The 18,926-nt window shown below is 40.5% G+C and overlaps 1 protein-coding gene and 1 pseudogene across 6 annotated transcripts in view; both read left to right on the plus strand.

The window, feature by feature from the left end:
- LOC309609788 (uncharacterized protein) overlaps nt 1-18,926 on the plus strand; it is a 67,671-nt gene that overhangs the window by 28,960 nt on the left and 19,785 nt on the right. For 2 of the 5 annotated variants that reach the window (XR_014233574.1, XM_082351761.1), the window contains exons 2-3: nt 131-211; nt 2,087-2,185. Coding sequence is in view for 3 of the 5 variants with exons in the window: in XM_082351761.1 (XP_082207887.1) it covers nt 131-211; nt 2,087-2,185 (180 nt within the window). In the remaining 2 variants the exon portion in view is untranslated. Of the gene's footprint in view, nt 1-130; nt 351-2,086; nt 5,748-18,926 lie in introns of those variants that run through there. The other 3 variants (XR_014233573.1, XM_082351760.1, XM_082351762.1) reach the window with 3 other exon arrangements.
- On the plus strand, nt 4,179-14,996 carry LOC309609645 (14-3-3 protein theta pseudogene; annotated as a pseudogene). Its single transcript has 2 exons — nt 4,179-4,245; nt 12,147-14,996. The product of its transcript is annotated as a 14-3-3 protein theta pseudogene (transcript).

The raw sequence follows: 18,926 nt of genomic DNA on the forward strand, positions 1-18,926 counted from the left end.
TGACCAGGAAGATTATAAATTTTGACTATAACCTATTTAAGAAGCATTTGGTTCTTAAGAAGGGAGAAACTATTTACAAGTAAAACCAACATAATCTTGCCTAAGACATGGTTTTGTGCCTTTACTTTAGGTTCCTTCATTTTGCAAAAAGGAAAGGGTGTTGCAAGAAAGAGAGTGGGGCACGAGAGGATGGCCATGTCCCAGGTCTCAGGTGAGTCCCGGGATGGTCGCTAAGTGTGGGTTCTTGGCTTCGCGCAAGAAAGAATTCAAGAATGAGCCACAGTAAAGAGAAAGAAGGTTCATTCAGGGAGAAACACACTCCACAGACAGAATGTGGGCCAACTCAGAAGGTGAGAAAGGCACCAGGATATGGGGTTGTCAGTTTTTATAGGGGTGGGTAATTTCATAGGCTAATGAGTGGGAGGAGTATTCCAGCTATTTGGGGGAAGGGGTGGGGATTTCCAGGAATTGGGCCACCGCCCACTTTTGACCTTTTGTGGTTGGCCTTGGAACTGTCATGGTGCCTGTAACTGTGTCATTTAGCTTGTTGATGTGTTACATTGAGCGTATACTGAGGCTCAAGGTCTAGTGGAAGTCGACCCATCTGGGACCTATTTGGTTCTAATCAGTTTATGTCTTGTCCTCAGGCTATGTCATTCTTTCAAAGGTTGTGCCCTTGCCCCATTCCTGTCTCAAGGGGAGGAAAGCATAATGACTAAGTAACTCGGGAGAATCACAGACCTCATATTCTCTAAAGCAAAGTAGGAAGAGTGACCCCCAAAACAGTAGAAGTGAATTATTCTTCCCTTGACTAGTGTTTGACAAGAATCCTAGAAACCAGGAAAATTTCCTTACTGTATTAAATTCAGACCCTTAACAATCAGAATAATTAACCTGAGTATCATGAGATGGTTGAGTAAAGCCCCCTAATCTCCTTTATATAATCACCTATAAAAAACAGAATGGCATTTTGGGTAAGCCAGAATACCTGCAACACAAATTTAAATACACCTATATTAGATCCAGTACCTAATATCATTGCTAATATCTATATTCTATTTGTTCATTCAATAAATATTTATGAATTCCCTATCATATTCCAGACACTGAGGATACCGTATTTACAAGACAGGTATGATCCCTGACCCCATGGAACTCGCAGTCCCCTGGGGAAAACAGGCATTAAATAAATAATTGCATTTATTTTTACCTTTATAACTTTGCAAAAAATGAACAAATATTTTTTGAAGTTTTATGCTGGGTGTAAGAGATACAAAGATAGCTGTCTACAAGGAAGTTTATAGAGCCCATAAGATCTGAAAATCCCATTTTAGAATATGGCATGGTGAAGGACTGAACATAAAGACCCTGATCCAATAGCTCTATGTCTAGGACTTGTCCTTATGTGTTAACATGAGATCTGGATTTTAAAAAAAGAATTCCTTTGCATTATGGTTTAAGCCTCTTTAAGGCAATGTAACTAGAGGCAAAGGTAAACTGATCATACTGCCCTCAGACAACATCAGAGGGACTATTTCTGAGTCATCAGACAAATACAATAAGAACATATCCCTCTCAAGTCCATCTCTCTAAAAATAGACCAGGACAGTCTCAAAGCACATATTCCTCCATTGATATATACTTAGAACTTTTAGATTTCTGGTCCCAATTTTGGAACTATATGGTCATTCATTGCACCTATTATCTGACAGTCATCATTTCAAGAAATTCAAACGCCAGAACTGGTAATGGTCCTACTAGGACTGCAATGATGTGAGATATAATATTTTTATGTAATAATTTTAATCATAAATAACCTAAAAATTCACTCTGGGCTCCTCCAATTAAAAGAAAAGTATAAAACTCAAATAATATTTCCTAAAAGATTCCATGGTCTCCCAAATTTGGAAATGTGTATTTAAATAAAATAAAAAATTTTAAACAAATGTTCCATGGAATGCTTTTGTTAAAAATTGGTGGAATCAAGAGAGAAAAGTGATATATGCATAGTGTGCCAATAAACTGGCTTTCTGAAAACAAAAACAAAGACGAAATTCTGATTTGAAGTCTTTGTTGACTTTTTTAGTATGAGTACTCCCACCATGGCCAACTTCAAGCTACCAACCTGAAATCACAGAACATACAGTTGGGGAGAGATGTGCACAATCAGCTCTCAAGAGCCTGGGTAAGCCAACTCCAGCACCCACTGGCTGTTACCTGAGGGAAAAAATAAATATTAATTTATTTTCTGTCAAAGAGGCCAAAGACTACATCTTTTCTGATGTAGTTCCTAGAAAATCCAATTTGGGGAATTATACTTAATGTTGGTTCTAATACTTTACAAAACTAAAGATTCCTTTTATAAACCTTTTCAATGCTGCACACTTTGATGTGTTTTAGGTTTAAACATAGCAACCAATTTTCCCTAATGAGAAATATAGATAAAGATGTGAATGTTTATTAGTAAGACAATGACATTAAAAAGATTTGTGCTACTTGGCAGTAAAAGCATTTCTATTCCTTTGGTTGAAGTAAATTTATAGCGCTCTCCATGACTGTCCACCAGATGGCAGACATTTCACAGCAACTTTACAAATAAGGCACATCTGCATTTCTGCAAGGCTGAACAACAATTTTTGAAGATGCTAAAGGAAATAACGAGCACATTTGGATAAACAACAATACATGCAGGAGCTCATTTGGATTATACTCTTATTTTTCCCCTTCCAGCCCACACCTCTCTTTGAGGTTCCAGAGGGTATTATCCAACTGATCTTTCCTGATATTTTCATTCATGGAAACCTCTGAACTTGGCTAAAACTGAACTTTTGATCTTTGCCTCGCCTCCAATTCCACTTCTCTTTCAGCCTTTTCTTCCAGCTGCTCATTCCAGAAACCTGGAAATCATCCTTGATAATTTCACTTTTGTTATCTTCCATATCTAATCTGGCATCAAATCCTACTGATTCTTATGTATCTTATCTATTTATCTTATCTATCTATAGCCTCCTAACTCATCTTCTTTCTTATATCCTCCACACAACAGAAACAGCATTGTTTTAAATATGTAAATCAGAACATGTTATTCTCCTTTTTAAATCCTTCAATGGCTTAAATAATAATTTTTTCTTTAACTATTGACTTATTTTCCTTTAAAGTAATTTACTTTTTACTTATTGTAGTAAAGTCTCAGAATGAACTAGTAAATGTGAGCAGATAAAAGGCAAAGCAATAAACTACAAAATCCCACTACTTGGGATACAGCTACTTGGTTCTGTGGTGTAGTGCAGATGCTCTCAACAGAAAATAAGTTGTTACTTCATTGTCCTCAGGGTCATAATCTACATGCCACCTACTACAGGAAAATTATCTGCTTGTCTACCTCAGGGAGATGAAAGGCAGATCTTAAGATCTGATTTTGAAGGATATAAAATCTCTTGAGAGAAACTGTGATAGGAAATTTGATATGATGGTTAGATCTGAAGACAATAATATTAAGTGCTCTGACTAGAAAATGTTGAGATAAATCTGCTTCAGCCCCTTGGGAGGATTCTTCAATGTTTTGGCTATCTACAGCTACGTAACAAACGTGCCTCAACTCAGTAGCATGGAATAATTGTTTATATTTTATTATTATCTCTCATAGTGTTGGGGGCTGATTGGGTCCGGCTAAGCCTTGTCTCCTGGGGTTGCAGTCAGACTGGCTGGGGCTGGAGTCATCTTGAGGCGTCCTCATCCACATGTGTGTAGAAGGATGTGGGCTGTTGGCTGGGACCTCAGCAGAGGCTTTTGGCTGGAACATGTATGCATGGCCTTTCTTTGTGGCCTGGGCTTCCTCAAAATAACTGACTGATGTGGGAACATAAAGGTCTAGCCATCTTGGCCCAACCTGGGACAGCTCTGGAGAGTCATTCCAGCTCCAGAGCTCCCTGTGGTATCAGCCAAGGCTATCATCAGGACTGCATCACAATTCGACTTCTCCCTCTGTCCACTCCGGCTTGCTTCCCTTCCCTTCTCTTCCATTCCACAGGTGCTAATCCCAAGGTACTCCTTAACGAACATCATGCACACTCACTCAGTCTTCAAGTCAGTTCCTGGGGAACCCAGCTTGCAACAACACTGGGACAGTAACGCAGTAAGGAAGGCTAGCTAGTGAGAGCTAAATGAGCTGTAACCATATGGCGGCAGTCAATGTTGGTGCCAGAGCTTCCATCTGGGGGCATCGGGAGCAGTATTGTCTTTTGTGTACGTGTGTGTGTTTGAATATATGGGGGGTTGGGGGAGAAGGGATTTCACTTTGGGGACTTATTTCGAAGTTGCTTATCTAAAAGTATACTATGGGGGCTTCCCTGGTGGTGCAGTGGTTAGGAATCCGCCTGCTAATGCAGGGGACACGGGTTCGAGCCCTGGTTCAGGAAGATCCCACATGCTGCAGAGCAGCTAGGCCCGTGCGCCACAACTACTGAGCCTGCGCTCTAGAGCCCGCACACCTAGAGCCGGTGCTCCAAGACGAGAGAGGCCACCACAATGAGAGGCCCGCGCACGGCAGTGAAGAGTAGCCCCTGCTCACTGCAACTAAAAAGAAAGCCCACACACAGCAACGAAGACCCAACACAGCCAAAAATAAATAAATTAAAAAAAAAAAAGTAAAAGTATACTATGACTTAGATTGTATATTTATTTGTGGGGCTTATCTGGGCAGCTGATGGAGATGTGGGGATGAGAAGAAAAGTCCCTGCATGCACATACACATGCCCCCACCCCAGCTACTCTTAGGATGACCACCCAAGTTTGGCTGAAAGAGTTGAGACATTCTCCGGAAAGTCTTGTAAAGAGCTGAGGCGCTTAGCATTGTTGTTGGTGTTTTGTGGCCAAAGAAGAGCAAGAGACTCGTTATGGTGAAGAACCAGAGCCTGCAGTGTCAGGGCTGGTGGAGGGCACAGGAATCAGTGCACTCACTGATTAAACTAGGACCGTCCAGTAGGAAGATTCACTCGATCACTTTAAGAAGCTTGTTGGAGACTGTTTGGGAATCAACCAAAACTCAGAGCTTCAAAACCCATTATCTCCCAAATATTAGCATGGCTTACTCCCTTCTTTTTTTTTTTTTTTTTAGATTTTTGTCAAGTGTCACCTTTTCAAAGAGGCTTCCTTGACCATTCACTCTATTTAAACTAGCACTTCTATCACTCTCTCCCTTTATACTGCTTTTATTTTCCTTTATGTTGCTTATGACCACCTGACACAAATTTATGCATTTACTTATTTATTGACTATCTTTCTCACTAGAATATAGTCTCTAGAAGGGGAAAGAATTTGTCTATTTTGTTGATTACTGTATACCAAGAACCAGACAATAGCAAGAACTTAATAGGTATTTGTTGATTGAAAGAATAAATGGGCATTTTCTTGAGTAATCAAAGTTTCTCCAATTCTCTATCTTCTGGTAGAAATTCCAAACTCCCCCAGAGATGGAAAGCATAGGCAACAGCAACTTTTTACTGAATGTTTCCTAAATGACTTTTATTTCATATTTGCGAACTTAAGAAAAGAGAGTACTATGATAAAATAGGTAGAAGAAAATAGATCATTCTGGTAAAAACCAAATATCCATACTCATCCTTGGGTAAATTGAAAAGTGCTTCTTCTCCTCTGGTTCTCTCCTTGGCTCTTCTCATAAAACAAGATAAGTTCATAGCTTCTTAGTGCTTATAAGCTCGAAAACACACTTTTAACTTTTTTTTTTCTTTTTTTCTTTTTGGCTGTGTTGGATCTTCGTTTCTGTGCGAGGGCTTTCTCTAGTTGCGGCAAGTGGGGGCCGGCTCTTCATGGCGGTGCGCGGGCCTCTCACTATCGCGGCCTCTCTTGTTGTGGAGCACAGGCTCCAGACGCGCAGGCTCAGTAGTTGTGGCTCACGGGCCCAGTTGCTCCGCGGCATGTGGGATCTTCCCAGACCAGGGCTCGAACCCGTGTCCCCTGCATTGGCAGGCAGATTCTCAACCACTGCGCCACCAGGGAAGCCCACACACTTTTAACTTTTTAGTGGAGATTTCATTCGACTCAGAATTACATTTAGCATATGAACTTGTTTCTTCCAAATAAATTAGTTGAAATGGGAACATTTCAGTGCTGTCCTGAAAACACCAACTGTCACAAACAGGTGCTGATAATGAGCCTGAAATGTATTGATACAGAGTACATTATATTTCCAATATAATAGGGTGACTTTACCTATGAAATATATAAATGCAATCACCTGGGATAGAATCATTTTTCAAGAATTTGCTTATGAGTTGGAGAGGCATCCTCCAGAGTCCTGGTAACTGCCCTCTTTCTCCATATTATGGAAATTTGGGGCTTACATTCTCAATCCATATAAAGATATATTCTTCCTAAACTTGAACACTCTTCCCCTCTCTCATCCTGGGGACCAAAGTAAGCCAATGAGACTTATTCCCTGGAGATTTGGAATTCAGACCGAAGATTTCAACTGTCTTAAATTCTAGGGAGGGAGTTGTTGATGGTGATATTTTCTGCCCATGGTCTGGAGAACAGAGATAGCCAGTATGCAGGAGCAAAGAAAAATGGAGATCTGAAGGGGAAGCAGAGACCTAGGATGGAGAGCCTCTCCTGATTTCCCAGTGGTGCTTGAGCCCTGGTTCCAGTTGACTATCAGGGTCCTGCTACATCTCTGCCCTTGGGTTCTGTGAGACAATTTCATTCCTCACAGCAAGTTCCTTTCTTCCCCCTTTGTGTAGCTCAGTTGGGTCTCTATCAACTGCCACCAAAGATTCTAACAAACATGCTTTTTAAAAGTAAGTTTTAGGCCTTGCCTTTTTCTCTCTAACTGCCCCTGATTTTTCAGAAAAACAAAGAGGAAAAGAGGTTCTTCCTTCTCTTACAGAGAAGCAGCCACTGTTCAATAACATGAAGGTTAGGGTTAGGGTTTCTGTTTGTATGTTTGTTTGTTTGGCCACTCCATGTGGCTTGCGGAATCTTAGTTCCCTGACCAAGGATTGAACCTGCGTTCTCAGCAGTGAAAGCATGGAATTCTAACCACTGGACCGCCAGGGAATTCCCAAGGTATTTCTGATAAAGGGTTGAATCTAGGATGTTCACAAAAGTACCAGTCTTACTTTCCTGTTCAGTCTGGAGACACCTGTAAAAATATATAAACTTGTGCTGTTTTCTGTTATTATAAAACTGTCTTTGCAAAATATTTATACAAAGGAATCTTTTAAAGACAGCCAGACTTGAGGAGAAATTGCTGCTGTGTCCTTTGAAAAGTTCCCTACGACCTTCACCAGCCTGCAGTTCTAATTGGTTATCTTAATAATTTGCTCCCTAGTAATTATTTTAAAACTGACATCTCTACTTTTTAAAAGGTAATTAAATATTTATGATGTTTCTTTGTTAAGCCAGGAGAAGAGTTTTAGAATGTCCTTTTTTCTCCCTTTGTGCACAAATGAATAGCACACCTCTGACTTTTCTCACTCAAACAAATAGGTGAGAGCTTTTGTCTCATTAACTGGGACTAGTCAGGGTTGCAACTACTTCCTATTTTAAACCCATTCTTATCACTAACATCCAATTTATTTTAATACTGGGGAAAATATTTGAATCTCATGGGTCTTTATTTCCTATTATTTCCCAAACAATATTAAAAGATGAGGGTTTTCATTTCTGTAGTGTAAACTTACTGCTTATCAGGATCCTAGGGGCTGAGCATGAGTGCTACTTGAAGAAAAAATAATTTGATATTTGAGGTCTCTTAGGGAAGCAGAAAACGCTCTGTAGAATCATTTTGTGAGGAAAACAAACCCACTTTTTGTTGCATGTCCAAATAATATTTATCTTATCTGGTGTGCTTGAGTGGTGTCTCCTGGATTTTAGAGATCTGCTTGGTTCCAGGGTTGTTTGATACATAGCCCAGGTCTGGGCAACACAAAGTGAGAAAGGGGACTAACAAGTTGCTGGTGAATTGGAACCTTGTATCTTTGATGAAATTACGCCAGGGTATCCCTTAAACTAAAGATGCCTAGGGTTTCCTCAAATGTTTGTTTTTTTGCCATGTTTGTGCAAAAAAATGGGCTTTCCTTTCTCTCTTCTTCATTACTCTTGGTCCATACTGAGTCACCTACCTATCACATTTCTGCCAGGCAATTAAAGCACAAAATATTGTAATATATGTGGGGAAATCTTGGTATACACATTATATACACAAAGGTAATCTGATTCACAGGCTCTAATTTCTTCATTGTCTTCCAATCCATATAGAGAACTCTCTTTACTTTTCCTGATTTCTTAGGAAGTGAGATTTCTTTCCTTCATTGTTTTTCTAAGTTAACTTTTGAGTTCAGAATGAAGTTTATTTTACGGCAGCTTGTAACCTCCTATATATTTATATTCTTTTAGTCTTTCACTCCTTGAAGCGTCTCATAACCAGTCCCTCATTTACCTGGGCACGTAGGGTCTGGACAATTTCCTTGAGTTTTTCCTTTTTAAAAACAATTTTCCAATTGTTGGATTCTCAAGGCCATGTTGCTAGTAGATGAGAAAGCCAGAATTCAAAACCAGGCTGTCTCTTTCTTGAGCCTGGAATCAGTCAGTGTAGTATATTTACTGAAGAATGGAAATGGGATGGGAATGAAGCATAGGACTGAGGATAGGAGAGAGGTTCCAGTACACTTGTTCCAAACACCAGTCCAAGGCTCCTCATGGAGCGGGTAGGGTACCATAGGCATATCAATTCCAAATCTCTATACTTTCTTCTTGTACACATTTGGGTCCTCATGAAAATAGAATTTTTAGGTAACCTATTTTTCCAAAGTTCCAAAAGTAAGGCATGCAGATTGATACCCACCTCCCAACCCAGCAAACACACTCAAGAACATGTGTGTGCGTGCACACGCACACACACACACACACAGTCAATTCTCTATATGTAATTAGCGCTTTAAAAACTTCCAATGTGCAAACTTCTGTCATTGTCAGTTCTTTCCCTCCCAGGTCTTCCCAGTTCTTGCTTATTTCTTCCAGTAATACTTACATACCTGTTTCAGTTACAATTGCTCTGTAAAAAACCACACCAACTTAGGGGGGTAAAACAACAATCATTTTATTATTTCTTATGGTTTCTGTGAGTCAGCCTGAAGGACTCTCATGCTAGTGACATCAGACAGTGACTGAAGCTGCAGCAGCAGATCGGGGCAGGGAGCAAGGTGGACTGAAGCACCTGGGAGCTGGATGGGCATCTCTCCCTCTTCAAGTAGTCTCAGGGCAGTGGCTGCCACAAGCAAGTGTTCAGTAAATGGTAGCTCTGAAAATTATTAGCTCCATGGAAAAACCCAAAGTGGTTTTTAAGAAATATTTATTTATTTACTTATTTGGTTGCACTGGGTCTTAGTTGCAGCATGTGGGAACTTCGTTGCAGCATGCGGGATCTTTTGTTGTGGCGCACAGGCTTATTTGCCCCGCGGCATGTGGGACCTTAGTTCCCCGACCAGGGATTGAACCTGCATCCCCTGCATTGGAAGGCAGATTCTCAACCACTGGACCACCAGGGAAGTCCCCCCAAAGTGTTTGAAGATGGGATTTTTTTCTATCTCCACAGAAAATCATTGGGGAAATGTTACCCAGCTTGTGAACTTTTGTTTTTGTCATTATTAATTAGCATTCATATAACTTAATGCTCTTAATGGCCTGACAATAATTTATTTGTAAGTTTAATACCACTCCTGACAGAAGGTAGGTGCTACAACAATGCAGAAATAAGGAGAGCATAATTAAAAGAGCATATTAAAGATACAAGTAATTTGAATTACTCAAATTATGAATCTGAACACTGAACTAAATCCGTGGGCTGATGGTGGAGGGAGATATTCTTCTTCCAGCCTTACTGGCTACCATGACATTCCCTCACCTGTTGTACATGGATATCCCTTCAGAGAAGGCCTGGAATTGCTTCGTTTCCACCTAAGAATTTTACAATATTCGTCTAGTGTCTTTAAATCTTTACAAGGTATTACATGCTGTCTCAAAGATTTATAAGTGCTATTGACTGAATGTTTGTGTTCCCTCCAAAATCCATATGTTTAAGCCCTAACCCCCAATGTGATGGCATTGGAGATGGGGCCTTTGGGAGGTAATTAGGTTTAGATGAGGTCATGAGGTGGGGTTCTCATGATGGGATTAGTGCCCTTATAAGAAGAGAGCAGAGAGCTACTAGCCTCCCCGTATGAGGATACAGCAAGAAGGCAACCATCTGAAAATCAAGAAGAGGGACCTTTCTAGATACCAAATCTGCCAGCACCTTGATCTTGAACTTCCCAGCCTCTAGAACTGTGAAAAATAAATGTCTGTTGTTTAAGCCATCTAGTCTATGGTATTTTAACTGCCCAAATTGACTAAGACAATAAGGAAATTAAATATTTAGATTTAGAAATGCATTTTCCCATAGAAAACTTGATTTAAATAATAATTCACTTCTGAGGGGAGGCCACTAACTGAATTTGTAATGTAGTTGAAATAGCAAATATTTTTAAATGAAAAGGCAATGTTTTAAAAACTGTTGGAATATTGGTTTTCAACAAAACAGGAAAAATAGGCATTAGTCTGTGGATCAGGAGCCGGGGATTCAGTCTTCTGCTCTCTACTGTCTGGCTACGTGAATCTAACCAGGTCATTTTACCTCTCCAGCCCTCAATTTCTTCATTTTGTAAAATTAAAGAGTAAAGGAGGTTGCAATAAAAGCATACTTTAAAAAGTGTTCGGGCTTCCCTGGTGGCGCAGTGGTTGGGAGTCTGCCTGCCAGTGAAGGGGACACGGGTTCGAGCCCTGGTCTGGGAGGATCCCACATGCCGCGGAGCAACTAGGCCCGTGAGCCACAATTGCTGAGCCTGCGCGTCTGCATCCTGTGCTCCGCAACGGGAGAGGCCGCGACGGTGAGAGGCCCGCGCACTGCGATGAAGAGTGGCCCCCGCTCTCCACAACTGGAGAAAGCCCTCGCACAGAAACGAAGACCCAACACAGCCAAAAATAAATATAAATTTAAAAAAAAAAGTGTTCTTCCCATTCCTATATCCTCTAAAAGGAACTGAAAGAAGCTAATTAGAGAAGGAGACTCTATCTACACTGAGACTAAGAAAGGCCCTAACCTCATACACAGACTGTAAAGAACTTTATCCACAAAGAGCATCACTAGAAGTAAGCTAGCTGAGAAGCCAGGTTCTGATGCTCCTGGACACATGCAAACTATGGAGATGAGATTGAGGCACCTCTAATCCTACCCAGTTTAGGGGAATGAGGGCTTCAAAGGATGAGTGGGGTTCAGAAAAGATAGCAGACTTCCTGCTTTGAGTCATTTCCCTGCTAAAGGTCTCCAGGAAGTAATGGCATGTCCAGAAATTCTATTTAGGGTAAGTTAGAGGCTGCAGACTGGTTAGAAGAGAAGCCTTAAAGCTGATTTTGCAAAGCACTGTATATCAATCAGACTGAGGGAATGTCAAAGGTCAATATCAAAGACTTGGGGAGGGGGACACTGATGAAATTATGGGACCAGGGTACTTCAGCTCTGCCGTTGCCAAAAATAATGGGACAGGAGGAGGAAAGCTTGAATAAAGGAGAAATTTATTATTATTTTTTCTTCTTAGAAACTACTAAGGTAGTTAGGTACTAAGGAGGGTTATAGAGGGAAAACATTGAAGACCCAAGCTCAGAGCAACTGACAGCTGTGCCATCCTTTCTGTCTCACTTGGTGTCCCTAGAGTGACAAGAGCGGGGAATTAGGACCACGGAAGTCTCAAAGTTAACCTATCTTGTAGTTTATTCTTGTCTAATGACTGGACGGAGAGTTTTGCAGGTTTTGACAGGGCTCAACAAAATAATTCTTACTGGTGCAGGCAGAGTGAAGCCAGAGTTCCAGCCCCATCATGGTTACCACTTTGGCAACTGGTATGAGCAATAGCACAGCTGTTACTCTCTTTCTGTGCAGTGGATGGAAGTGCGTGAGACCTCTGGACACCCAGCTGAAACTTTGGTTACTCTGACGAAACCACAGCTCTGACTGAAAACAAAGATGAAGACCCACTAGAGCTAACCAATGAGAATGTAACCTACTCTGGGGGGTCTACATGAACATCCTTGAGGCCCCAGGTCCACCTGGAGAGTCATCTTGAGCTTTGAGCAGAAAACCAACACCTCTGACAAGAAATTGAAGCTGATTAAGAACTATCGGGAAAAAGTAGAGTCTGAACTGAGATCCATCTGCACCACTGACCTGAAATTGTTGGATAAGTACATAATAGCCAGTGCAGCTAATCCAGAAAGTAGTCTTTTATCTGAAAATGGAGACTACTTCCAGTACCTCTGTTGCCTAAGTTGACGATCAAAAACAAACTATAGACAATTCCCAAGGAGCTTCCCAAAAGGCATTAGATATAAACATGAAAGAGATGCAACCTACACACCCAATCCACCTTGGACTGGCTCTTAGCTTTTCTATACTTTAGTCTGAGATCCTAAATAACCCAGAGCTTGCCTACACACTGCCTAAAACCACTTTTGATGAAGCCATCATAGAACTTGATGCACTGAATGAAGACTCATACAAAAATATCCTTATCATGCATAGAGACAACCTAACACTATGGACATCAGACAATGCAGGAGAAGAGAGCGAGGTGCAGAGGGGCAGAAAGCTAAATGTATACAGAGTGTCATCCTTTTTTCCTTCAAGAAAACTTTTTACCCATCTCCATTCCTCATTCCACTTGGATTCTCTGTAGCAAAGAAACCCGTTCAGTGTATAGAATCAACAGTTTGAAATTTTACAATGCATGGACTACATTTCTTAGAGTAAGTGTTTTACTTACATGGATCAATCTCATAACCATATCTTCTTCAGATGTAAATGACAGCGTTAAGTGTTATATAGAATAAAATGGACATTTTAAAACTAGGAGGGGACTTCCCTGCTGGTCCAGTGGCTGAGACTGCACTCTTAATGCAGGGGGCCTGGGTTTGATCCCTGGTTAGAGAACTAGATCCCACATGCCGCAACTAAGGCCTGGTGCAGGCAAATAAATTAAAAAAAAAAAAAAAAAAAAAAAAACTAGGAAAAAATGGAATGTAGGATAGAATTCCACTGACATAGAAGGACTCCTAGAAGGAGAATAAGATTATAGGGAAGGTACTGAGTCAGACGGTTCCCTCTGCTGGTCAACAGGTGGCATTAGAGTAGCTTGGATGCCAACTGAAACAAAAGGCGAAATAAATCTTCAGAATAAAGGCAGTCTTTGGGTGAATGTGTGAGGAAAGAGTGTGACTGGTTGTTTATATCTGAATATGTCTTATCTCTCTAAACTATTCATTGCTTGAAGTACAACTAAAAGTTGTACTGAACCTTTTTGTGCCTTGGTTTTCTCCCTGTAAAATGGATATAAAAGTGATGCCTGAGAGGGCACACAGCAGGAGCAAGAAGAACTACAATCCAGCAGCCCGTGGAACAAAAACCACATTCACAGAAAGATAGACAAGATGAAAAGGCAGAGGGCTATGTACCAGATGAGGGAACAAGATAAAACCCCAGATAAACAACTAAATGAAGTGGAGATAGGCAACCTTCCAGAAAAAGAATTCAGAATAATGATAGTGAAGATGATCCAGGACCTCGGAAAAAGAATGGAGGCAAAGATCGAGAAGATGCAAGAAATGTTTAACAAAGACCTAGAAGAATTAAAGAACAAACAAACAGAGATGAACAAAACAATAACTGAAATGAAAACTACACTAGAAGGAATCAATAGCATAATAACTGAGGCAGAAGAACGGATAAGTGACCTGGAAGACAGAATGGTGGAATTCACTGCTGCGGAACAGAATAAAGAAAAAAGAATGAAAAGAAATGAAGACAGCCTAAGAGACTTCTGGGACAACATTAAACGCAACAACATTTGCATTATAGGGGTCCCAGAAGGAGAAGAGAGAGAGAAAGGACCAGAGAAAATATTTGAAGAGATTATAGTTGAAAACTTCCATAACATGGGAAAGGAAATAGCCACCCAAGCCCAGGAAGCGCAACGAGTCCCATACAGGATAAACCCAAGGAGAAACACACTGAGACATATAGTAATCAAATCAAAGCCCAAAGTTAGTAGAAGGAAAGAAATCATAAAGATCAGAGCAGAAATAAATGGAATAGAAACAAAGAAAACAATAGCAAAGATCAATAAAACTAAAAGTTGGTTCTTTGAGAAGATAAGCAAAATTGATAAACCATTAGCCACACTCATCAAGAAAAAGAGGAAGAGGACTCAAATCAATAAAATTAGACATGAAAAAGGAGAACTTACAACAGACACCATAGAAATACAAAGCATCCTAAGAGACTACTACAAGCAGCTCTATGCCAACAAAATGGACAACTTGGAAGAAATGGACAAATTCTTAGAAAGGTATAACCTTCCAAGACTGAACCAGGAAGAAATAGAAAATATGAACAGACCGATCACAAGTAATGAAATTGAAACTGTGATTAAAAATTTTCCAACAAACAAAAGTCCAGGACCAGATGGCTTCACAGGTGAATTCTATGAAACATTTAGAGAAGAGCTAACACCCATCCTTCTCAAACTCTTCCAAAAAATTGCAGAGGAAGGAACACTCCCAAACTCATTCTATGAGACCACCATCACCCTGATACCAAAACCAGACAAAGATACTACAAAAAAAAGAAAATTACAGACCAATATCACTGATGAAAGTAGATGCAAAAATCCTCAACAAAATACTAGCAAACAGAATCCAGCAACACATTAAAAGGATCATACACCATGATCAAGTGGGATTTATCCCAGGGATGCAAGGATTCTTCAAGATACGCAAATCAATCAATGTGATACACCATATTAACAAATTGAAGAACAAAAACCATATGATCATCTCAATAGATGCAGAAAAAGCTTTTGACAAAATTCAACACCCATTTATGATAAAAACTCTCCAGATAGTGGGCATACAGGGAACCTACCTCAACATAATAAAGGCCATATATGACAAACCCACAGCAAACATCATTCTCAATGGTGAAAAACTGAAAGCATTTCCTCTAAGATCAGGAACAAGACAAGGATGTCCACTCTCACCACTATTATTCAACATAGTCTTGGAAGTCCTAGCCACAGCAATCAGGGAAGAAAAAGAAATAAAAGGAATCCAAATTGGAAAAGAAGAAGTAAAACTGTCACTGTTTGCAGATGACATGATACTATACATAGAGAATCCTAAAAATGCCACCAGAAAACTACTAGAGCTAATCAGTGAATTTGGTAAAGTTGCAGGATACAAAATTAATGCACAGAAATCTCTTGCATTCCTATACACTAATGATGAAAAATCTGAAAGAGAAATTAAGGAAACCCTCCCATTTACCACTGCAACAAAAAGAATAAAATACCTAGGAATAAACCTACCTAGGGAGACAAAAGACCTGTATGCAGAAAACTATAAGACACGGATGAAAGAAATTAAAGATGATACCAACAGATGGAGCAATATACCATGTTCTTGGATTGGAAGAATCAACATTGTGAAAATGACAATGCTACCCAAAGCAATCTGCAGATTCAATGCAATCCCAATCAAATTACCAATGGCATTTTTTACAGAACTAGAACAAAAAATCTTAAAATTTGTATGGAGACACAAAAGCAGCTCATGCAGCTCAATATTAAAAAAACAAACAACCCAATTGAAAAATGGGCAGAAGACCTTAATAGACATTTCTCCAAAGAAGACATACAGATGGCCAAGAAGCACATGAAAAGCTGCTCAACATCACTAATAATTAGAGAAATGCAAATGAAAACTACAATGAGGTACCACCTCACACCAGTTAGAATGGGCTTCATCAGAAAATCTACAAACAACAAATGCTGGAGAGGGTGTGGAGAAAAGGGAACCCTCTTGCACTGTTGGTGGGAATGTAAATTGATATAGCCACTATGGAGAACAGTATGGAGGTTCTTTACGAAACTAAAAATAGAATTACCATATGATCCAGCAATCCCACTACTGGGCATATACCCAGAGGAAACCATAATTCAAAAAGACACACGCACCCCAATGTTCATTGCAGCACTATTTACAATAGCCAGGTCATGGAAGCAACCTAAATGCCCATCGACAGACGAATGGATAAAGAAGTTGTGGTACATATATACAATGGAATATTACTCAGCCATAAAAAGGAATGAAATCGAGTTATTTGTTGAGACGTGGATGGATCTAGAGACTGTCATACAGAGTGATGTAAGTCAGAAAGAGAAAAACAAATATTGTATATTAACGCATGTATGTGGAACCTAGAAATATGGTACAGATGAACCGGCTTGCAGGGCAAAAGTTGAGACACAGATGTATAGAACAAACGTATGGACACCAAGGGAGGAAAACAGCGGTGGGGTGGGGATGGCGGTGTGCTGAATTGGGCGATTGGGGTTGACATGTATACACTGATGTGTATAAAATTGATGACTAATAAGGACCTGCTGTATAAAAAAAAAAAGAAAAAGAAAAGTGATGCCTACTTCATAGTGTTATTGTGAGCAATGATAGGTTGATCATGTAAATGTAACCATGCCTATTATAGGGTAAATGCTCCTTATAGGTCAGTGATTAGGACTCTGCACAGTGATCATGAGGCATGTAATATCAACAGGTATTAGTGGATACACAATTGCACAGGATGCTCACAAGCCTGATATTTATAACTCAGAGACTGTCTAGCACTAAAATGTGCATAGTACAGATTGGTAAGGGAATAATCATTGACACTGGTAATGGGATGCTTTACTTTAAAAAGTGTATAGCCTCAGGAGTTCATTGAAATGGTATCTCTCTGAGTATCATTTAGAGTTTATATATATGTTGTTGAGTCTTTCCAGAGAGGTGTATAAATATTACAAAGCCAGACAAACTTCTTTTGACTTATTCCTTAGGTAAGAATTGTCAGTCCCTACCATGTTCAGCTCTGCCCAGACACAGGTGTGTTGCTTTATGAACTCAGTTCCATCATTACCTACAAGGCCACATAGAGAAAGAGGCTGGGATTAGTCTTGCTGTTCTAAGCTTGATATTCAGGAGACCAACGGGGAACTCTGGAATACTTGCTCAGACCTCAAGCTGCATTTTCCCTTCTTAACTTTGACTCTGAGTTCAGATCCTAGGAGGCAGCTTCTACCTGGCTTCCTGGTTTTCATGTCAATTTTTCCTGAGACTGTAGCTCAGTCCTGGACCCCAGCCATTGCTTTACGACCTGCCCATACATTTCTCCCCTCTTATCCTGATACCCAAACTATGCCACTGTCTCTCAGATGTTGATGAGATTCTGCTTTAAACCCCTGGACCAACAATAGATCCTTCTGGAACAACTATCAGTGGCCCTCTGACAAATACCGCTACAGTCAGGAAGGCAGTAATAATTGTCACATTTGTTCTTTAATGCAGACCCCAGCCTAGATTAACCCTGCATTCCCCACATCACTTCAGACCCTGTTATTGGGACTACTGACCAGGCCAGCAAAATCTGGCCAAACTGCTGGGTTATCCTTCCCTTCCCTTGCTTATTTCCACCTTCCTTTCCTTCTTTTCCTCCTGGCTCAGAAAGCCTCGTTCATGGCTGACAGGAAGAGAAGATTGGCATGGAATAAGAGAAAAGCAGATATTATAAGAAGATGAGTGATAAGAATACTTTAGCCCTGGAGTTGCAAATGCTATGCATAGGAAATGGAAAATAAAGTGATTCTGAAAGTTTAGCATGAGGGGGGAAATATAATTTCATAGAGGCACTATGGAAATTAAATGGGATTTAGCTATGCTTGAATCCTGCCTCTTCCACTTACAGGTTAAATGACTTTGTGCAAGCTTAAGTTCTCTGAGTCTCAGTTTCCTCATGTATAAATCGAGGTTATAAAAATGTTTATTTCTTAGTGTTGTAAGGATTAAATGACATAAACCATGCAAAAATACTCTGTTTTGGGGAGATAGCTGTACTGCCCATGACCATTCTTAGATTAGAGGTTGTAAAGTAATACCCTGTGGGCTGGATTTGGCTTAAAGATGTTTTGTTTGGCCTTGTATCGGGGGTCCTCAAGACCACCCCCAGGAGGATTCACTAGGACTTATAGGACTAAGCATATAGTCATACTCATGGCTATGACTTTTTATGGCAAAGGATACACAGCCAAATCAGCAAAGGAAAAATCACATGGGGCAGGCTTCCCTGGTGGCACAGTAGTTAAGAATCCCCCTGTCAATGCAGGGGACACGGGTTCGAGCCCTGGTCCGGGAAGATCCCACATGCCGCGGAGCAACTAAGCCCGTGTGCCACAACTACTGAGCCTGTGCTCTAGAGTCCGCAAGCCACAACTACTGAAGCCCTTGTGTCACAACTACTGAAGCCCGTGCGCCTAGAGCCTGTGCTGTGCAACGAGAGAAGCCACCACAATTGAGAAGCCCACTCACCGCAACAAAGAGTAACCCCCACTCTCAGTAACTAGAGAAAACCTGCGTGCAAGCGAAGACACAATGCAGCCAAAAAAAGAAAAAAAAAATCACATGGGGCAAAGTCCAGGTAAACCAGGCACAAGCTTTGAAGGGTCCTCTCCCATGGAGTCATACAGGACATGCTCAACTGCCCCAGCAATAAGTGATGACAACACATGTGAAATGCTGCTAACCAAGAAGCTCACTGGAGACTCGGTGCCCAAGTTCTAATTCGGGACAGGTCATGTAGGCAGCCTCTGCCAGGCACATACCAAAATTCCAGACTCCCAGAATGAAAGCAGGTGCTCGGCATAAGCCATATTGTTTGTACAAACAGTTTAGCCCAGTGAGTCCTTCTTATCAGTTCTGAGAATGCTGGGAAC

Source organism: Balaenoptera borealis, assembly GCF_965194805.1.
Source record: "Balaenoptera borealis genome assembly, chromosome: 13".
Classification (NCBI taxonomy): Eukaryota; Metazoa; Chordata; class Mammalia; order Artiodactyla; family Balaenopteridae; genus Balaenoptera; species Balaenoptera borealis.